The 16,024-nt window shown below is 32.5% G+C and overlaps 1 protein-coding gene across 1 annotated transcript in view; it reads right to left on the bottom strand.

Annotated features, from left to right (window-relative positions):
• Nucleotides 1-15,586, bottom strand: part of LOC134255623 (uncharacterized) — a 35,177-nt gene extending 19,591 nt beyond the window's left edge. Inside the window, exons 1-6 of the mRNA XM_062738145.1 lie at nt 15,400-15,586; nt 14,137-14,379; nt 10,714-10,887; nt 10,129-10,611; nt 6,124-6,372; nt 3,278-3,532 (exon numbers count right to left, since the gene is read on the bottom strand). Of these exons, the coding sequence (XP_062594129.1) occupies nt 3,278-3,532; nt 6,124-6,372; nt 10,129-10,611; nt 10,714-10,887; nt 14,137-14,379; nt 15,400-15,586 (1,591 nt within the window). The remainder of the gene's footprint in view (nt 1-3,277; nt 3,533-6,123; nt 6,373-10,128; nt 10,612-10,713; nt 10,888-14,136; nt 14,380-15,399) is intronic.
• Between the last annotated feature and the right edge of the window lie 438 nt (nt 15,587-16,024).

The following is a 16,024-nucleotide window of genomic DNA, read 5'->3' as shown; positions in this document are numbered from 1 at the left end:
AATTTTAAGTACTTCGCAAACAGCACTGACTAGCTCCCAGCACTTTTTGGATAGAGGATATAAACCTCTTTTAATGTGTATCAATTATTTTCTTGAAAAACAAGCGTATGCCCTTGCACTATCCACATTTCCTACATTCATCTTAACGATTCTATTTTTATACAAGTCACGTGACAAACAGCTGATAGATGCGATATAACTAGTAATAACTACGGCCCAGTCCTATCCATACTTGATAGCTATATTACATTTTCTACAAGTATTCAGTTGCTTTGATAATTTTTTTTAAAAGAAGCAATACATATTAAAACTGTGTAAAGGTCACATTTTCCAGATCGGTCCTTAACATAGCTGAGTGGGTGAACTTCTACTGCTCTATCGATAATGGACAAAGAGTATGGAAACCATAAATAGCAATTATTAAATGAAAAAATAAAACAAACTCCTTAGTTTTAAATGACGTTTATTTTGAACATTTAGTTTACAGCAGCTTACGATTTAAAGTAATTCTGAATTTTGATGAGTAATTATTAGGCTTTTCCTTCCTCAGTGTTCTAAAATATTTTAATTCAGATCATTGTGCCTTGAGTAATATCATAAACTCTGATTGAATGGCAAAAGTATATACTACGCTTTGAAATTTATTAAGTGAATTTGATCAGTCCTCAATTGGTTGAACATTTAGCAACTACATGACCTTAAGTATGAGGCTCATTACCCACATAAAAATGTTACATAGTTTATTTGATAACTTTTTAATTTTAACATTATAATATTGAAATATGCATAAAAGGAATATTCAAAATTCAATTTATCTTATTCGTGTACTTCTTTTCTACAAACTTATCCCGCAATTATTTCTAAAACACTTGGAAGAATAAATCTAGGATGACGCCTAACACTATACAAAGTTTTGTATACTTTTAACTTTGCGATAGATATTTCTACAATAGATCGATGCCTAGAAACTATGGTATGACAGTCAGTCTACAAAAACATGACCAGTTAAGATTTTCTCTATGTCGCTTACAAACATACCGTTCTTGACTCTAAATTTTATCGATTTCAACCGTAAGCCTCAACATGCACACTTGGTTTTGTAAATATTTACATATATACATGTATATGCAGTTAAAGTTTCAATAAGAAAATAATGTAATGTTGAAAAAGGTATTCAACTGCATATCTTCATTTCGCTTCATTTATTTACAATAACAAGATGGAATTCTCAGCCGTTAAGGAGTCCCAAATTAAACAGACTGCGATAAATGTTTTTAAAAAGTTTATTTTTATCCTATATAAAATGAAATCGAAGCACTTCTCGCAAAAAAAATGCATGGATCTTCTTTCATGCGAAATTATTGCATGTCTATAAAAATCGAATAACTTCCGTAACCATCGCCCCACCCCAATTACGCGAACAGAATGCAGATTTCAAAAAGAACTGAAACTTATCTAGAAAGTGACCACGGAACCTTTCATCTTTGATTCTAGAAGCGAGTCAGCTATTTTAGACGATTACATTTTTGAAATAACAAAATGAATTACAGAAAACCTGTTGTATCTCTTAAAAATTTAAGTAAACTTCCTTAACGGTATTCTAGGAAAGTTTTTGCACTAAAAGGTATACTTTTTTTATTATTTTAGGAGCGAAATGCTTTATACTTTTGTTTATTATCCTAAAACAAGCTTTGAATTTAACTATCGCCGAGATTTTAACTTTTATTGCTAGAGAATTAAATTCCGTAACAATATTTTTACCGAAATGTTAATTTGATTTCAGATTCATGCAAATCTTCATAAATCGTATTTAAGCTTTCCATACTAAACATCAGACACAAAACTGGTCAAATTCAGCGTTATTTAAGGAATGAATTTAATAGCTACCCATTTTATACGGTATAAACTGGGTTGGGGCAGTTTACGCTTTATAAACCGCGAAGCCGTTTATAAAAAAGCGTAAACTGTTCCAACCCAGTTTATACCGTATTAAATTGGTAGCTATTAAATTCATTGCTTACAATTTAATTTTCATTCATTTGATGTAAGAAAAAAAAACGATTGTTCCAACAAAATGACTTCAATTTGTACAAAATTTGAATGTAACGTCAGGCGAATTAATACGTTTTTGACGTACGTCATTGTGACGTATGCAACCCATTTTATACAATATAAAATAATTTCATATCCAATCAAATACAGTGTTACAATCAGAATTAAATTATTTGAAAATAATCAGGCTTTATCAAGCACTAACCTTACATTAAAATCAATGTAATATTAAAAGCGATGTAAAAAAAGATTTTTGCGGACACTACTTTCTTTCAAGTTCACTGATATGACCCTAAGAGAATTATGATGTTCATCTTGTTTTGGTACAATTATTTTTTTTCAAGTTTTATATCTTGAATTTGTCTATTTATAGTAGAATGACTAATTAAAGGCCTCTTCTTACATGTAACTTTATAAGGGAAAATCATGCGGCATATAACAAATTTATAACAAAAATGGCACCAAAGCTGATTAAGGCGCTAAGTGTATGTTCCGAGGAGGACTGATTAAAAAAAATATTGTGTGACAAATAAAGTTAATAAATTGAAAAGCGTAGTATATACTTTTGCTATTCAATCAGAGTTTATAATATTACTCAAGGCACAATGATCTGAATTAAAATATTGTAGAACTCTGATGAAGGAAAAGCCTAGTTACACATCCAATTCAGAACTACTTTAAATCGTAAGCTGCTGTAAACTAAATGTTCAAAATAAACGTTTTTACATTTCATAATTGCTTTTTACGGTTACCATACTCTTTGTCCATTATCGATAGTGCAGTAGAAGTCCACCCAACCGAAAATGTCCATTAGGAAGAGTTGACAAATATATGAACACATCGGTTGTTCAGTTCAAATAATTTGAATTTTGAAATTAAAAAAAAAATTTAAAAAAGTCCTGATATTATTTTAAAGGAAGTATTAGATGGTCAGTATAACGTGCAGTGTGAGATTGTTTCCGGAATTCTCGGATACGATCGTGCAGGGTTTTCAATTAATCAGTGTTTAAAGCATTTTACATCACTTTTGTCTTTTGTTATTGTCGGTATGCGACCAAGAGGAGGATTGTAAGTGTATTAAATCAAGTTTTTACGGTTAACCATATACCGGTACCTCTTCATAGTTTGGAGAGAGAAATTGAAGTTTATACCATTTAGAACATAACAAGTAAGACAAAAGTATACGACCACAAATGTAAATAGTTATGTAAGCATGTCTTTTTACCCATTAATATTAGTTTCCCGCCTTCGACTAGAAACACATTTCTGTGAACATCAAGACCAACAGTTGTGGTAGTTCTAGGCATCTCATCTTTGTCTGGATGCTTCAGTCTTTCAACCAAAGTTGTTTTACCTGCTCCTGCACAGCCAACAACTATTACTCTAGCTCGATGGATTCGAGATTTCCCTTTCTTCAGTTCCTCAATATATCGTTGTTTTCTTTCATCGTTCCACCCAATTACTTCTTCTGGAATTCTTACTTAAACAATAGAAGATGCAATGCTAAAAGAATATTTCAAGAATTCTTGTAGGTTTCTAAAAAATAATATTACATTTGTGTGTAATTACATACGCAAATATTCTCTTACAGAACAATAATTTCGATTCGCGTTGTAACAGGTCATTTAATTGGATACATGTACATATACAACAAGTACTCTACATATATAACATTTGTTGTCTTTCTAGCAATTTGTTTTACGCCAAAAACTTACACATTCGCTTGATGTTACATTTTTCACTCAATTTTACAGAATTTGATTTTTTTTTGTTTGAAATAATATTTTTTAAATGAATAATATTTTTTACATATAAAGACAAGTCCAAAAGATGTGACCTTCATGAACTACAGCTATGCAAAACACATACCGGTAAATCTTTTTTTTTCAAAGATCCATAGCATCTTCGCTAGCCAAGGGTTTCCGATCTGAAGTCTACTCTAAAACCCTTGGCAGATTTAGTCCTATCAAACGGGAATTTTAATTGCGAAGTCTATCGCCGTCATTGAGTTAAGTCCCTTGAAGCTCTTTAATATTTGTCCAATGAAAATATTTGTAACATACGTAAATTAATATGACGTTTGAAACAATATGGCGACGGCCGACCTCCATGCAGCCTTATGTAGAATACATGTATATCCCAACAACCTCGTACAGCTGTGGGCAGAGGGCGCATCTCAAAAGTGGTAGAAAATATCGTTCTTCGTGGATTTTTTGCCAGGAGTTTGACTTTACTTTCTACATGTTGCCGTATTAATTATTATCAATGAGCCGTAACATTTGATTGGCTTACATTGATGCACCTAAAATGCGGAACATGGACTTAATATGTGGTCCTTTCAATAATTCTTGAAAACATATACGACGTATAATCAAAAGAAAAAAAAAATTCAAATCAATTACTCCCTTGTTTTTTAGCATAGATCACGTCCTAACTTTCATCCCTTGTAAATATTACTCTTCTTTTGCATAAAACACGAACAGACTTTAATTCAGCCGAAAATCGTCGATTAGTAAAAACCTTGCGTAGACTCGGACTTCGCAGCCAATCAAATTCGCTTGCGCGAGTTCTAAAATTTTCAGACAAATATGTCAAGGGTTGTAGAGTAGATTTCGGATCGGAAACCCTTGGCAAGCAAAGATGAGATCCATAGCTACCTTACCACCAGCACGACCGACTCAAGTATTTAAAAGGAAAACACTTGTCTGCATTTATAAATCAAACTACATGTATGTAATCATTCATGGACAAGTTTTATATTTTCAAGTTCATAGTTGCGAGTTTGTTTCATGACAACCATTTTACTTGTTCAATACTCTTTTTTAAACAAGATTTTTAGAAAATTTTGAAAACAAAACAAGCTAGCAGTTATGACTTTGTGTCATAAAAATAGTTTAGTACTGTTTTTCCAGAGATACATTCAAAGTGTGATGTTTTTTTATCTCTATTATTATTAATACATGTATTATGAAATAATATAAGAAAACATAGAAAAAATACAAATAGAGGGAAAAAAATAAAAGTATGTATATACCAGTAATAAATAACAAGTTTATAAACTTCAATCGGTACGTGATTATGTGTTCGTAAAATAAATGAAAAAAAAAAGATTTTGAACTGAAAATCTTGAAATAAATGATTAAAATACCTAAAAACAATAGTTTATTGTACAATTTATTCTCTTTTAAAAGTTTAAAAAATGTTCTTAATTTTATATATGGACCAGAGACTGAAGATGTAGCGATCATCTTAATTTTCAATGTCTCGTTGTTCGCAAAAATATAATTTTCTAAAAAAAAAAAATCATGCGTTGAAAAAAAAATATCCAATTGGCAAAAAATGGAATCAAAATCATTGGAAATTATTATTTCACAGGAAAAGTAAATCTGATATTAATTTAAATCTTAACTAGGATCTTTGAAATATGCATGCAGTATTATTTTGTTTAAAACCATGCACATATTTTGCAAAACAGAGGGCATAAACTACATATAAAATCAATCTTAATATTTATATAAACGATAGAAATATATGTGTATATGGTGTCTTCGAGATACAACGGAAGAATTAATATCATTACAGAAAAAAAAAGAATCGAAAAAATATCTTCATCGGTAAAGTTTATGCAGGTACACCGAAATGCCCGATGAATCTATGTTGCCTGTGAACCAATACTTCGATCAAGGGTAATGAGGATTTAAGGTTAACCAGTAGTTTGTTATGAGTTTATTTATTAAACCTCTACTGAATTTTTCCTATATAAAAATAAAAAAAGTTAAATGTAAACTATTCCCCGAGAATAGCTGAGAATAAACTAAATCCCCGTGCGTTAGTCAAATTAGCTAATTCCTGCATCGGAATCTAATTTTGGTTATTAAACACTAGATTTTCTATTGTATTGGTATAATATGTTGTTAGACTTATCCCTGTGTGCTAGTCAACTGAGCTTATCCCCGCCCCGAAAGATAGCCTCTGGAATTAGTCCTTGCCTTTAGAAACTGGAATATTGCTATAACTCCCTCAATGATGTACTTCAAATCTATTGTATTGTTAAATTACTATTATACTTACATAGTTTTACAACAGCTTCGTGAATTGAAACATCTTTAAATGTTTTATTAACAATAATGTCCACGTCCATCTTCTCTATGACTTTCTCGTTGTATTCAGCGGGTACAATTATACATTCTTCCTTAGTTTCCTTCACATAACCGGAGGTTCGGATATATTCAAAAACTGTTTCAGATGTTGGAAGATCTCTGTTAAGTGCGTAGTGAAGAAAACATTCAAGCTCCGTACAAGTCCTCTGGTCAAAAGTATCTGAAAAAATACACCTTGCATTACCTTTTAATTACTCTAGCGACTATATATCAGAGTTGAATTCTACATGGAAAAAAAATAAAGAGACTAATGGACCACAAACTTCAATTGAATTTTTTTGGTACTGCTCTTTTTTCAGTAGTATTTTCGCCTATTTTTGTCCTATTTAAAAAAGTTGTCTGCTATCATGGCTGATACCCCCCCCCCCTAAAAAAGAAAAAAAACACTACATGAAATTATTTCCCGCAGATGCTGTATGATTTTTCTTGGTTTGCCTGTTTATGAAATTTATAAAATAACTTTTTTTGTTCTTCCAAATGTAATCCTTTGATTTAAAAATGTCTGAACAAAACGAAAAGCGTCATAATTTGAGCAAAATTGAAACTGCACTACCTTTAGAAAAGTCTGTATTGATATAGCTCATCATGATTTACCGTTCATGGTATTTCTTCAGGTAGAGTGCTTGCTACTTAATCGGGAAGTCGTGAGTTCGAATCTTGGCCAAAACTGACCAGAGCCTAACTTTTTCTTTGCCATGTGCTCGGCACTTTTAAATGAAACTTGCGCGTTCTTCTGATGAGAGCTTAAAAACCGAGGCCACGTGTCAGGACAGGCGTTGGCACGACAAAGATTCCTCACTGCTAAATGGAACTGAGTGTCAAGTGAAGGTCAAAATTTGAAGCCCTTCAGTATTATATGGTGATGTTTTTGTATGTGGAAAATTATCGAATGTGACATAAAACAACATATAATCAATCAATCATCATGACCTTGGCTGTTTTTGTTTGTTTGTTTTTAAATATTGTTTCGATTTTTTTTCCACAGATCGAGACGACGTCGCAGTAGAAAGCTGCAAAAGACAATAGGCTGAAACCAATATTTGGCCACTGATATGGAGCGTCTTTTGGAATGACGCAACTGGTTTTCATTCAGAATATGTCACCATGGGCCGGTTTGAATACCAGTATTGCTTCTAAGTTATGGGATCTGCGGAAGGTCGGAAAATATGTCAATTTCCAGATGATCTGAATTGTATGCAAATACTGACCGATTTTACAGCATATAATGTTTTAGAAAAACACAGAGCACAAGCTTGGCTATCTACCAAATTTATATATTTCATATCTAGTATCGGACGTATCTTGCGTTTAAAATCATTATCACAACTTTAACTAGTGCTAATTGTAACGGGGACCGTTACAGATGTTCCCCAAACGCTCCCCAACTCCCTTTTTGTGCCATATTCCCCGTTATCTTCATTAAATAAGACAAACTCTATGCATTTGAGACTTTAACAACGTTTACCCAAAAGGGTACCAAGTTTATTCAAATTTTAGCATTGCACGCGTGCGCATGTGAATGCATGTGCGTAATGACCATATCATCTTGTCTACACAATCTATATACTTTAATATACTAAATATCAAAGAATTTAATGCAAAAGTATTAAAATATACGCTCATTCAAGTGTATTTTTGGTTTTACTCATTTCACGTGCACGCACTGCATACATGAGCATGGTGACATACCTTCTTGTAGAAGTCCATAACATCTATCTATGTTCTAAATCCCACTCTGTTTGGTTGAAAACCAAGGGAGTTATAGCTGATTAAAGTTTCAGCCAATCAGATTGCAGCGTACGTTCACGCACGTGTATGGATGTGCATGGTGATCATACTTTCTTGTAGAAGTCCATTATATCTATCAATGTTCCAAATCTCATCCTGTTTGGTTGACAACTAAGGGAGTTATAGCTATTTAAAGTTTAAGCCAATCAGATTGCAGCGCACGTACACGCACGTGTATGGATATGCATGGTGACCATACCTTCTTGTAGATGTCTATTATGTCTATCTATGTTCCAAATCCCAACCTGTTTGGTTGAAAACCAAGGAAGTTATAGCTATTTAAAGTTTCAGCCAATCAAATTGCAGCGCACGTGCATGTATGTGTTTACTTGATAATTGATATATATCATGTTGTAGCATATTCTTATGCATGGCTATGTTCAAAATTTCAAAGGATTTCATCAAAAACAAGAAAGATATTGAGACTTTAGTTTAAGCCAATCAGAAAGAAGCGCACGTGCATGCGCGTGAGATCTTGCTATTTTGAAGATGTCATATTGTCTATGCTACTAATATATCCTTATATTATGAGTTTCAAAGCATTTCATCAATAAGGTAAAAATTTACGCCTATATCAATTAAATCGGTCATTTCACGTGTTGCTCGTGCACGCTCTTGCAAGCACGTGCACACAAAATGGCATGTTGACAACTTCATCTTATCTACATTAATAATATGTCTATATATTCTAAATATCAAAGCATTACATCGAAAAATGTAAAAGTTACGGCAATTAAAAGTATATTGGTCATTTCACGTGTTGCACGTGCGCGCTCTTGCAAGCACGTGCGCGCAAAATGACCTTCGTTCCGCAAATCTACATGTCATGCCTACTTACCCTAAAAAGGTTTCCCCTTAATCGGATGTGTACTTTACAAGATCATTCGCGGACAAAATTTTCCCGAGAAGAAAAATAATAATATTAATAATAATAATAAGAAACAGAGTAAAAACAATATGTTCCCCAACTTCGTTTGGGGAACATAACTACATGTGCGTCCTTTTTTATATCAAATAAGGGGCCTATTTTGCGGTTGCCCGACTATGACCTTTAGACCTATACTCGCAACTCAATGCAACTGAATAGTCACGGATCTTTATTGTGTCACCACCTACTGCGACACGAGGTGAGTTTGATACGGTCTCATTCGAAGGACCGGTCTCGACATCTTGCAGTGGAATTCGAACTCGGACGTAAGGACCTACTCCTTTGAATTACTCTGCAAATTTAACCACTGCGCCACGTGGACTTTCTGTGCTTGAGTAGACTATTAAAATATTTCTTTAAAAATATAACGTGTAAATATTTTGATTCGCATTGTGGCACAAACCTAATAAGTGGAGTCATGATTTGAACAAGCATAGGGTAGGTCGCGGAATTACTGCATAAAAATTCCTACGAGAAAATATATCCTAAAAATTTAATATTATGTTCCTTCGAATTTATAGTGTATTATCTGCATTTTTAAAATTAAATTTGCCTGCCTATTTTTTATGCTACATTACTGTTAACGCGGTATAGTTATCAGTACTTTTTAATGCTTTACTTTTGATATATGTATGGGGAAATGACCTTTTTAAGCCAATTTTCAAAAATAGTTTCCTTTAAAAGTTTGGATATGTTTTCAGAGACGTAGAATAGTTCAGGAATTTCAAAATCTCAGGATGAGGTCAAATCAAAACTACTGACTGTTGTTTTTAAGAAAAGTATAGAAAATGTAACCAAATTAGCAGACAGAGGACAATAGACGGGTTATAGAATTTTGTGAGAAGCACTGCCGAGTACAGTTGACGGTTTAATTGAAAACTAAACCCGCATCAAGTACGGAGATCAAAGGTAAGAAAACCTTTCTAGTGGTCATAGGTTGTTAGGTGCAACAACATGTAAATGCCGGGAGTTGAGGGTAGGGTGGTTGTCGTTTTCTTTAAAGACAACTGACTTAAACTTTGAAATAACCCGTTATTTTGGTGAAATTAAATGTTTAGCTAAATATCAATATGGTATAAAAGAGCTGCCATTGTTATATTGTTCTGGTGTAGAAGGAAGCTTTAAACTGTAAAAGTCAGCGCTACTCGGAAAAGTCTAATAGGAAACCTCTGTTTCACGAGAAATAATAAAGATAATAACCATTTGACTCCCAAGGATTTTCTATAGTTTTAAAAATGTTATCCTCAAAACTTTTCAGGTAGATATTTGCCACAGAAGGCGGCAATAGAATGTAAGTTTCATCAACATGTTGACTGTATCCTTCTAATCGGAAGTATTTCTTTGCGAGTGTTGACAATCTTTGATCAGCAATGTAGTTCATGACTTCCATTGGAGATCGGCAGCTGTTGAACAAAGTCCAAAGAGTCTCTAGCCGCGCGTCATCAGACAATAATTTAAAGTAACTTGAAGTTGATTCGTATATGAAACATGGTACTAAATTAGAAGCGACATTCTTGTATTCTTCCACTGAATGTTTTTTCTCGGTCAAGAATAATTCAATGCTTCTCAACAGAGGTTTTGCTTTGGCGGTATTCCATAAGAAGGTAAAATCGTTGCTGAGTAAAGCTGTGCATTTTAAGATAAAAATCAGTCTCGAATTGCCGTTATCATCCTGATGATTCTCTGTAAAAGATCATGAAATTTAATGCAATAAATACAGAATACTAAGAAAAATTTGCACAATTTTACATACTGATTACAAGATCATATTTCTTATGGACTTACTTCTAAAGAAAGACGATGATTCGCTTGGTGTCTCTGTCACGAGCACTATACAGGTTGTTCCTTCATCTGACTCAGACGTCCAAAGTTGAAAGAAGTTTTCGGATTGTGTTTCTCTAGAGGGTGTTTCTTCTCTGTTTTCAAAATGGACTCCGACAAGCTTTAGTTTTTGGATTTCTAGTCACAGAAAGTACAATATTACTAATTCATAGATTGTATTAAAAACTTAACTTTATATGATGAAGATAAATATGTGTTCATGAGGACCCTACTAGCCATTCTCAGTTAATATCACATGTAAATTCAATATCAGTTTTTATTTTTGTTTTACTCAAGATCTTTAGAAGCATATATGTGTATGAATTTACTATGCACTGAAAGATTTATTTCAATTGAAATTCATTCTATGTCATGAAAAGGTACTACATGTAGTATAGATATATGGATTTTCAATGTCATTCTTGGTTACATATATAGCAACTACTACAGAATTGTTCAGTATGAAATTAGATATTTATAGCGATTTTACGCATTTAGCGAATAAGTATTAGTTGTGTAATCCTCAGAAAAATTCCTTATCATTCCTTGTAATATTTTATTCATATATGAGTCAGATATAGCGAATTTACGGATAAAACAGACTGATTTTATGTCCTGAAAATATTAAAAATAACAAGATTAACATCTTTGTAAACCTTAAGCTGTTTTTAGAAATCAGTGTTTTATCATATGAAAGGTGCATATTTATTCATGTATTCTTTGTACTTCTATAATGTTGCTGGAATTTATTTTATTCAAAGCAATTGTACTTCAGCGTAGGCTATTCTGATACATGTATCATACCCCCCCCCCCAAAAAAAAGAAATAAATAAATAAATGGAAACTCATCTATTCATATATTACATAACAGTTACGAGAATGAGTTTTTGGTTGTTGACATAAACGCGTATGTCAGTCAACAGGGTGACACAGAAAACACTAGACATAGGACGTGTAATGTACAAAAACATTCCAAAGGATATTCAAAAGAAATATGATAGGCCCTATGAGATAAAGTTCCTTATGGCAATTTTTACACATTTTGAGTTTTTTTTTATTGATTCTGATAGAGCAGGTTTAAGGTTAGAAGTTACAAAATATGATTTTTATGGTCCTATGTCAACTCTAAGTATATTTGTGTTTCATTTATTTCGCTGAAACAGGTAAATAATGACGGCGTATTACTTTTGCACCAACGTCAAACGACGAAAATTTCAGAGTAAAAACGAATTCAACTTTTCATCCTCACGTTACGATGATCATGAATGTCTATTACTGAGCATTTCCAGAATATGTTTACTTCATATTAAATTTTATTTTTTTGTCTGATTAAAACTGGATCATTGTTACGCTCCGAAATTCTGATAGTCCCTGTACAAAGATCCTTTGTACAGCGACTATCAGAAATTCGGAGCGTAATATCAATTTACTTTCATATATATTTAAAATATTTATTTCGTATACGATTTGTTTGAGAATTTATGGAATGCATTTGAAAATCACGGCCCTCGTTAGGTCAAGATGTAATTTTTTTTGATTGAATCCAATATAATTATAAATCTGTCCTAATTTGAAAGTTTAATATTTCAAAAATGTCCTCGGGAACAGTAATGAACAGGATGCTACTCGGTTCTGAAAATTTCTTCTTTTTTTCATAACATAGAGACAGAAAATTTGTGAAATGTAATTATGTTCCGTATACACTGTGCAACAATTTCAGTGGTTTTCTTCATTTTGTAAAACTAAATAGTTTTTGAAGAATATACATACCAAGTATGCATACAAAACCCACTTTTACTTATTAATTTTCATTAATTAAAACAATACTTTCTGAGTTTTGAATGAAATCAATTTTGTCATTTTTAATTACAGTATGAATTAGAAATTTCTATTAAATTAAGATTAAGGAATAGCTGTCTTATTTTTTTGTTTCCTGGCATGATCAATCGAGTGGATTGCGTGCATGATAATTTCCATGAATTTAAATTATCATGCAGGCCAATCGATTGATCATTTTCATGAAACTTAAAATCTGACAATTTCACAAATTCACGTGCTACAAGACCTGTGTCTGTTTCTATTTTTCCCGCCAAGCATGTGATTTTTTAAACCACGCTTATCAATGAATCAGTCTATTTATGTAGAAATAACTTAAGTATTTTACTATTTGTTATTTATCTTCGACAAAGACATAGACAATGTAAATATTAAATCATAAACTAGAGGTATTATAACCACTAAGCTATCTAAAAAGATACCCCCACCCCCAAACCATTATAATAGCAAAATCCATGTTTTTTTCCGTGAGAAACGAATTAAGTGTCAGATCAAAAAGTAAAATATGAGGTGCACAATGGCAATATGTAACAAGGAATCTGTTCAGTTTCATTGAAATTCATTCAGTGGTATTAAGGAGTTGTGGATAAAAGATGGGTACGCCAAAGCGTAATAGAAGGACGGACATCTCGATCACTATATACCTTTTCATATTTCAAGGGGCGGTATACATGTTATAATTATAAATCATAACTGTTCTATATCACATAGATTAATTAATAAACTGGTATGAAGTTTTCAAAGCTAACGATTAACACCCCCCCCCCCCCCCCAACACACACACACACACAGAATAGGTTTTTCGTGTTTAAGAAATGAGCTGAGTTTATTTTTTTTTTATCATATAAAGCTATTTTTGAGTAAAAAGTTTATTGTAGAATTTATTGTAAAATTTTCTTTAAAGTGTGAAAAACTATCACTAACCGATTTAATCCTATACTAATTGAACCCGTCTTTAGTGGCGGTCCCTAATACTCTAATATATTTTTTGTCTCTTAATTAAAAAATAAATCAATTATACAGTATATTTATATCAAGAACAAGTGGTCAAAGTAACACCCCTATCCCATATACATATATTACATGTTTCTAAAAATCCTATGATGAGATGTTAATACATTTCAGTTATCATGCTCATATACATACCTATTGTAACAGGATATGTAGCTAAAACATGCAGATCTACTGTAACAGGGTAAGTGTTTAGTCAAATACTGACTAAAGTAATAAGTGTCTAGATACAGACCTAATGTAACAGGATAAGTGTCTAGATACAGACTTTCTGTAACAGTATAAGTGTCTAGTCACATGCAGAACTACTATAACTGGATAGTTGTCTAGTTACACGCAGAACTACTGTAATAGGACGAATGTCTAAATACAGACCCAATGTAACAGCAAACGCGTCTAGATACAGATATTCTATAACAGGATAAGTGCGTAGATAAAGACCTACTGAAACAGGATAAGCGTCTAGATACAGACCTACTGTAATAGAATTGGCGTCTAGAAATAGACTTACTATAACAAGAAAAGCGACTAGATACAGACCTACTGTAACAGGACAAGTTTCTTGATATATCCCTGCAAGAGGTAACTTCATGCAACTCAATATGTGAAGACCTAGGTACACGCCAGAGTCCTCCTCAGAAACATTATGGATGGAAATTCTGCCATCATCAATACTGTATTTATTTGAGGTGTAATGTACCTCAATTTCATCACTCCCCTTATTCCAGATCGCTATATGCTCCGATCCCTTCAGTGTAATGTCATTTTGATTTTGAAAGATTTCTAAATAAGAGAAAACATGTTTTAAAATCCATACATTAAGCTATCAAATTATTATAAAAAAAATGTAGAGAATCAAGTTCCAAAGATATGAAAATAGAAAATACGTGTTTAATGTTAAAGTAACCTTAAAAATAATTTCCATTATATCAAACTATTACATTATTCACTATAATACTCGTTTATTCTTATTACTGTCCCACATTGAACAGTTTAATTTTCTTCGAGACTTGTTTGAGGTTAAGAGCAGTTGTATATGTACCTACATAAATTAATACATGTAGTAATACCACTATAGTGAAAATCCAAAGAACTTTAAATATTGATTAAGTAAGGATTGCCATATGCAATACATGTATCTTTAATTGAAAAAAAAACATAAACATACATAACTACATATAGCTACACGAAGATACTGACAGTAGACAGTGATACACAAATTCATTCGATCTCCTTTGTATTTGTATTATCAGGGACAAAGCCTAGAAAATCTATAATGCATGCTTTTATATGAATGCAGTTTCGAATTGAGAATAAAATGCTCAGGTCAACATTGTCGTATCCCTATGGTTTATTACAATTAATGTCGGGTGACGATCCACACAAACAAATACATTGTCCTAGCTTAGGGTCAACAATTTATTCAGCTAAAACAACATTGATGACGTAGTACACAGAATGATGTACAAGACAGGAAATGATATATCATATAGTTATATTTCGTTGAACACATGAAATAAGCCAATATACTACATCCCTTCCTTTTTTTCATATCAAAAATTAATTTAAATGTAAGTGAAATTTTATTTTTGAAAACCTTACTCTTTTTAAAATTGAGAATGCAATGTTGCTGATAATACCTATATCCTAAATAATTAAGTTGTCTCTTATTCAAGACAAGTTATGTGAAGTACTAAAACAGCATTACAGATAATTTATCATGGACCTTTCAATGTCATTAATTTCAAAAGTTCAACAAACATGAAAAAATTCTTTATTTTACTCAGTTCATAGTCTTTAAACCTGATAGACATTTTCCGTTCGCATACAGGTCTAGTATGAACAATAGTTCTGGACTCTTTGGACTCAGTAGAAGTTTCCCAGAACCATCAAAAATTGACAGAATTTGAAACGACACCATGACCACCATACGAATCGCACTTGTTTCCTTGGAATTGGTATTATATTCACACTGATTTGACATAGACATATTTCATAAGACACATGTTCACTTGACACAATGGCATGATTTGATACATTTTCATTTTGCAAGGACACATTTTGATTTATCACATATTCACATTGATTTCTCACAGATTTCTCACTTTATGAAGTTGGCATTTCCCTTATGAATTTCTTGAGATGAGTAACATTCCTTCTGTATCGTATACCTTTGGCAGATTCCAACAATACACCATTTTCTCCCTTTGAAACGATTTTCATCGGACTTGGACAAAAAATGGCCGAAAGCTTGTCGGTTTTCTTTCACTTCATCAACACGAGATCTCCTGTAGATCATTTTCTTGCGCATTTCTTCTCGCGTCTTCGTACATTTTGTCCTTCTCCTTGCTTTCCCTGTCTCGATTACTGATTTCTGTACCATTAAGTTGGTTTAATTCGGGTAGTTGTGTACGAATTGTCCTTTCAA

This window comes from Saccostrea cucullata, unplaced genomic scaffold (genome assembly GCF_032062105.1).
Source record: "Saccostrea cucullata isolate Sc308-1 unplaced genomic scaffold, CSIRO_AGI_Scuc_v1 ctg4212, whole genome shotgun sequence".
NCBI classification, from domain to species: domain Eukaryota; kingdom Metazoa; phylum Mollusca; class Bivalvia; order Ostreida; family Ostreidae; genus Saccostrea; species Saccostrea cuccullata.
Note: the sequence above shows the minus strand (reverse complement) of the source record. Positions and strands in the feature narration are given on the sequence as shown.